Source organism: Nannochloropsis gaditana (assembly GCF_000240725.1).
Source record: "Nannochloropsis gaditana CCMP526 unplaced genomic scaffold scaffold279, whole genome shotgun sequence".
Classification (NCBI taxonomy): Eukaryota; class Eustigmatophyceae; order Eustigmatales; family Monodopsidaceae; genus Microchloropsis; species Microchloropsis gaditana.
The window spans coordinates 1-6,396 of NW_005803674.1; the positions used below are offsets into that span (position 1 = coordinate 1).

The following is a 6,396-nucleotide window of genomic DNA, read 5'->3' on the forward strand; positions in this document are numbered from 1 at the left end:
GGAAATCGAGGACGGAGGCGAGGCGGACTTCCTTCCCCCCCAACGACCCCGAGGGCCCCATGGTGGAGACGGAGCTCCTGCAGTCTCTGGTGACCATCATCCGGCAGGAGGGCATCGAGCAGCCTGTGCGCCTCCTCATCACAGGGAGTCTGGCGGAGGCCATGACAGACTCGCTCAGGGACGGGCAGTCTGGCACGCAGGAGCTGGCGAAAGAGCTGGTCATGGAGGTCCTGGCAGATCCGAATTCGGCCGCGGCGGTGCAGCACCTGCTGATGAGGCCCGAGCTGGCGGCCTCCCTCCGGGGGCTGGTGCACCCCCTTCTCCTTCTCCCCTTCACCAAGCGAGAGTCCCATCGCCTCCTCAAGCAACAGCTGGACTGGCTCATGGTCCGGAACCCAGCCACGGAGCAGTCTCTCGGGGGCCTGGGGCAGCTCTTGCTTCGGCTGGCCTCCACGCGCGCGGCCATCGCCTCCCTCCTCTCCTGGTCCCTCTCCCCCTCGGGGCCCCTCCCTCCCCTCGTCACCGACCTAACCAGCGACCGGCTCGTCCCCCTCCTGGCGCCCGCCACCACCGGGGCCTTGACGGGCGCCGTTCACGAGGCTCTGGAGGACGAGTACATCCGGGAGCTCGCAAAAGACACCATGAAAGGCTTGCTCCTGCGCGTTGCTAAAATGCACGCCGCCGCCGCCGCCGCAGCCGCAGAGGCGAGACGGCGGGAAGACGCAGAGAGCAGGGAGGTTGCGGTGAAGAGGGAGGAGGAGGAAGAGGGGGAGGGCGGGCACGGGGCAGAGACAGAGGGAGGGGGAGGGCGTGCTGAGGATCCTGAAGGGGAGGACGCAGGAGAGCGCGGCCCTTTAAAAGGGGATGAGAGGGGTAAGGAGGTCCTCGACCTTGGGAGGAGATGATGCCTGCGTTGGGAATAGACGGGACAGGGGAGTGAGCGAGGCCCCGGCGATGGAGAGAGGTCATCGAGTGTTTCGGTCCACACGTGAGACTTGAGAAGGGTTGGTCGCAGACAAAGGGCAAATGCACTGTGTATTTAAGTCATCACATGTTCTGTGCTTTTCGTTTCGGGTTTTATTGGATTTCAGAGAGGTAGCTTTGGCACGCTCTTCGACTTTCTTAGACGGGGGAACAGCACTCCCCTTCAAGAGCCAGGTGTCCCTGGCCAGCGTCCAGCCCTCTATCCCCTTCGGCCGGGGCCATAAGAATCTGACGCCGTCTTCCCCCTACCGGTCTTGGTCCTTCCCCCCATCGTAAAACTCTGCCTCGTGCTCCCGCCTCTCCCCCCCGAACCGATTCCGGTTCGACGAGCGCACATCCGGGTCCTCCTCGTCCTCTCCGCCTCCCCTCTCGTTCGTCGCCCAGTCCGGAGGCACCTCCTGCATCTGCACGGACGGGGCCCCGGGAATCTGCGAGAGCTGCTGCAAGATCTGGACCTTGATGGCCTCCAGACCCTCCGTGCTGTTCTGGTTCTCCGTCGTCCCCGGCGGCAGGTGCAGCTTATAGTCGGGGGCGTAATAGTCATAGTAGTCGTTGCGGGGGATCTCGTCGCTCACCTCCTCCTCCAAAAGCACCGAGGTTTCGAAGGCCCAGCAGCGCGCCACGTTCCTGATCGCGTAGCCCCCGCCCCCCAATATCAGGAGGGGGACGTTGTAGCCCTTCATCATCTCCACGCACTTCGCGTGCCCCCGCAGCGTCAGATTGAAGCAGCCAAGCCTGTCGCCCGACAGGGAGTCGGCGCCGCACTGCAAGACCACGGCCGAGGGCTGGTAGACTTCCATGACCTTGGCCATCACCGGCCTGAAGACCCGCTCGTAGGACGCGTCGTCGATGCCCTCCTCCAGGGGCACGTTCACCGAGTAGTACTTCCCGTTCTTGGCGCCCACGTCTTTGATGTTCCCGGTGCCGGGGAAGAAGTCGCCGTACCGGTGGAAGGAGACCGTCATCACCCGGTCCGTGCAGTAGAAGGCCTCCTCCACCCCGTCCCCGTGGTGGATGTCGATGTCGATGTAGAGCACGCGCGGGTGGTACTTGAGGAGCTCCAGGATCGCCAAGACGATGTCCTGTGGAGGCGGGAGAGGGGCGTCGACCGATGGGGAGGGAGGGAGTGAGAGAGGAGGGCGATAGGCACCGAGTGAAGACGCGAAGACCCTGGCACCTTGACCTTGGGCGTGTACCAGCCGGTAGGGCCGCGAGATTATTAGGCATTTCATGTTGATCCCGACAAAGATGAGAGCGAAAGACAAATAGAATAAATTGAAATAAAAAAATCGGATCGCGTCCGTCCGGCGTGGAGCACGTACATTTATGTAGCAGAAGCCCGACGCCTCCCCTTTCTTCGCGTGGTGCAGCCCCCCCGACCAATTCACCGCAACGTCGGTGATCTTGTGGTTCAGCTTTTGAGCCCCATCGATCGAGCAGCCGGTATATATCTTGCAGAACTCCATCATGCCGTCGAATATGGGGCAGTCGGTGTACTCGCCTACATTGAACTTGCTATGCACGCTCGAGCTTAGGGTACGGCCCATGTCCGGGTTGACACGTGACAAGAAGTTCACGTACTCCTGAGAATGGAACTTCTGCAGCTCCTGGGTGGTGGCGATGTGCGGGCGGTAGACCTCCATTTTTCGGTAGAGTCCATATCCGAGCACAAGATGGTGGGTGAGCTTGAGCCGATGGGGCTGTGGCGAGGGGGGGACAATCAGGAGTGAGCATTGCAGAGTAAGTGACAAAGCACCGTGAAAGAGGATGGCGTAAAATTTCTCGCAAATGAAGGGCGCCTTAGCGCATTCAAGTATGTGAGGATATTTTGAGCAAGCCTCCACATGTCAAGGAGGGTCGATCGCGTTTAGGAGTGGAGAGTTCGCAAAACAATGGGGCCAAAGGCCTCAAGAAAGACTCCATTCCTACACTTGTCCATCTAGAGGCACCTCGTTCCCCACACAATCAGATATAAGCACGCGCCACCGAAGGATTCTCCTTAAACGTAGCGTTTCTTACCTACCCCCTTTGGCGGGTGCACACGGTGCATCACGTACCTTCATCGGATGTCCAGGCCCGTAGTAATAATGACCCACGTCGCCGTGGTAGAAATATGACACGCGCTTTTTGGACGACATGTCCTGCGATTTGTGTCCTGGCGTGGTTGGAACGCGAACGTGGGGGGGATCGTGAGGGACGGAAGAGGGAGAACAAGGGACGTTGCCGTCCTTGGCCATCCACGTAGTTGACCTTTCCCCAAAATACGTAGTCCTTCTCTTTTTCATGTAATGTCAAATCAAGAACACCTCTTTTCAGGCTTTTGTCGACTAAAAATACATGCTCTTTTGGGGTTGTCGGGACAACGAGGGCGATGTGAACAGTTGTTACGGATCATTTATAGAGTAAAATTGCTTTGGAAAACGACACAAAGCCATGCACAAGCTAGCCTAGGTCACTTTCGTTGTATTTGTACCGCTTTGCAGTAAATATTGTCGAGCGCTGCGAGCTAAAAGGCCCGAAGCAAACCGCAGAAGGAGGACATGGGGCAGCGAGCATCATGTGATGGAAATTATAGTCAGGAAGCCGTTGTCGTTCGTATGGCTTTCCCGCCCCGGTCCTTGAGGACTTACTTTCCTTCCAGGTTTTGGGTGTATCTCCTCACACAACCAAAAGGGCTTCCCACATTTTTTTCTTGGAAGCCGACTGCGCTCCGATTTTTCTTCCTCACACGCTCGCACATTTATCTACCTCCTCCCCCACCCCCCTTTTTTGCTGTGACAGACAAGCAACCCATCAGTGAAGTATTGTGCTGCGCTCCAAAGGACCGTGTGTGGCAGGCCCTTGAAGGCCGTAAGGCCGCAAGCGTAACCGTGGAGCCGCTTTAAAGCATGGTCCAAGCATCCCCCCTCGTGCCCACGGCCCCTGCGCAGGCAGAAGAGGCGCCAGCGACGAAGGAAGACGTCTCTCTCGGGGAATTGGATGGCTTGGAGGACGTTTCTGTGGACGGAGAGTGGCACGAAGTGGTCTTGCTCCCCCGTCATGTGTTACGGGAGTCCCCGAGCCGACGCTTGGGTGTGCCTGAGGCGGTGGAACGGCGACACCGCATTTTTGGTTGTGAGCTCATCCAAGAGGCTGGCATCCTTTTGCGGCAGCCTCAGGTGGTGATGGCCACGGCCCAGACCCTGTTTCATCGTTTCTTCTACCGGCGTGCGCTGACCTCGGAAAGGGCTCAGGATGTGCCGGAGCCGGGCCCTGGGAAATCGCCACGCGTCTTCCTCTTCGACGCCTTCACCGTCGCGATGGGCTGCGTCTTCCTCGCTTCTAAGCTGGAGGAGAAGCCCCGAGCCCCGCGCGACGTCCTCTTCGTCTTCCACCACATGTGTCGTCGACGTCGGGGCCTGGGCCCCAGCCTGCTGGAGGTCACCTCTGTCCGCTACCACGACCTCCGGGAGGCCTTACTCATGATCGAGAAGTATGTGCTCAAGGAGCTGGGCTTCGGGTTCTACAGCATCATGGACCATCCCCACAAATTCATTCTTTACTACATCAAGACCCTGGACGGCACGCCGACCCTGGCTCAGCGCGCATGGAACTACTTGAACGACAGCCTCCGCTTAGACTGCTGCGTGCGCTTCAGGGCGGAATTGATCGCGTGCACGGCCCTCTACATGGCGAGCAGGGACCTCGGGGTCAAGCTCCCTGACGACCCGCCATGGTTCGCGCTCTTTGGGGCCTCCTTAGAGGAGATGAGGCACGTGGGGAACGTGATTCTCTCCCTGTATCGCGAGAAAGACGAAGAAGGAGAAGAAGCGCCACTGCGATGGCTCGAACCGTTGCACCCAGGCTCCCTTGTGGCTATGGAGGCGCTCCGCAAGGTGGAGGGGAAAGAGGGAAAGGAGGGGAAGGGGAAGGGACAGGGAGAGTCCACAGATTCGCCCGGTGCGATGGAAGTCGATGGCGCGGAAGAAGGATCCGAGAAGCATGGCGGGGGTGGGGCATCCAAGGAAGGAGAGAGAGGGGAGGGAGGAAAGGGCTTCAAGGGAAGGAGGGATGTTGGAGAGGCAGTTGGGGCGCGGGGAGCCAGGAGTATGGAGGAGAATGGGGACGGAGAGTGCGGAGAGGAGGGGGGCATATCGAAAGCGACAGACCAGGTCTCAGGCGCTCGACTTTCCCGCTCTCCCTCAGCTCCATTTTCCCCCCCGTCCTCTTCCTCTCCCCCCCGTCTCCGCCCGGTATCTGCTGCCGGGGGCAAGAAGCGCTCCGGCCTTTCCTCCCCCCGTTCCAACCGACCACGAAGACAGTCTTCCAGCCCCGCGAGCAGGAGCCGGAGTCGGAGTTGGGGCAGGGACGGCCGTGGAAGGTCGGAGGTGCAACGCCAAGGGCATCGACGAAGCCGCAGTCGAAGCAGGAGCCAGGGGAAGGGGCGTGGACGGGAGCGGGGTTCCGGTGGGGAAAGAGAATATCGTGGGGGGTCGCGTCATGACAAGAGGCATAGAAGGCACAGAAGAGATGGAGGCGATAAGGATGGGTTTCACGCGAGGAGGAATAGGGAGGGAGAGGATTTACGGGCTCGAGATTGGCGGAATGAGCCTGAAAGTAAGGAAAGGAGAAAGTACGAGGACAAGATTAGGGAGCGCCGCCGGGACCATTCGAGAGAGAGGTAAAGCGAGTGCTGCGTCGATCTTGATATATCATAAATTGAGGGAAACAGGGAACAAGTCAAGTTGATGACGCGCTTTTTCTGTGGTGTGCCCCTTGGTGATATTTGAGTTGTCTCGACTGACTGGAACAGATGCGTGGCACATTCACAGCCTATTTGAAACCTTTTGAGCACCTCTAACTGAGTAAGTCACACTCGTGTTTGACCGATGCCAGGATATAGCACGTCTATTGCTCTCTATTTTACTTTCTGCTTTGTACGGACGTGTTGCATACATATTTTTCAAGGCTTCCGGTGATGTTGGGTCGACATAAGTCCTCCGCCCGCTCGTGAAGAGAAAATGGTATTTGTGCGTTCACCTAGAAGTCCAGGTAGAAGATAATATCACGCACAACACATGGCCAAATGCTCGAACTTTATAAAGCAATGACGTGCAGTGATCCGCCTAAGCATACATGGTCATTTACTTTTTTGAAAATTTAGCCTAAAGGAAAATTGCGAACAAAAAAAGGAAGAGCATGCTTGAAATTGAACATTTTTTTCACTAGGCATCCTGTCGCACATTGAGAGGAAAGCAGCCTTATTTTTCGGGGACAAGGAGAGGAAAGCAGGAGGAGCGGCAGTAAGTGCTGAATGAGTGTGCTCGAGGCCTATGGTATCCTATACCACATAGGAACCCCGCATATTGCCTGACATCCATCATTGCAAACAGGTAATGAGATAGAGCGAGCCTTGAAAAGAGAAGGATAAGG

The 6,396-nt window shown here is 57.9% G+C and overlaps 1 protein-coding gene across 1 annotated transcript; it reads left to right on the forward strand.

Moving 5' to 3' along the window:
• Positions 1-3,761: 3,761 nt before the first annotated feature.
• On the forward strand, positions 3,762-4,997 carry NGA_2100000 (ania-6a type cyclin; the record flags this gene model as incomplete). The annotated part of the gene is made up of 1 exon (XM_005855140.1): positions 3,762-4,997. A coding segment is annotated over exon 1 (1,125 nt), but the record flags the coding sequence as incomplete, so codon positions are not given.
• Between the last annotated feature and the right edge of the window lie 1,399 nt (positions 4,998-6,396).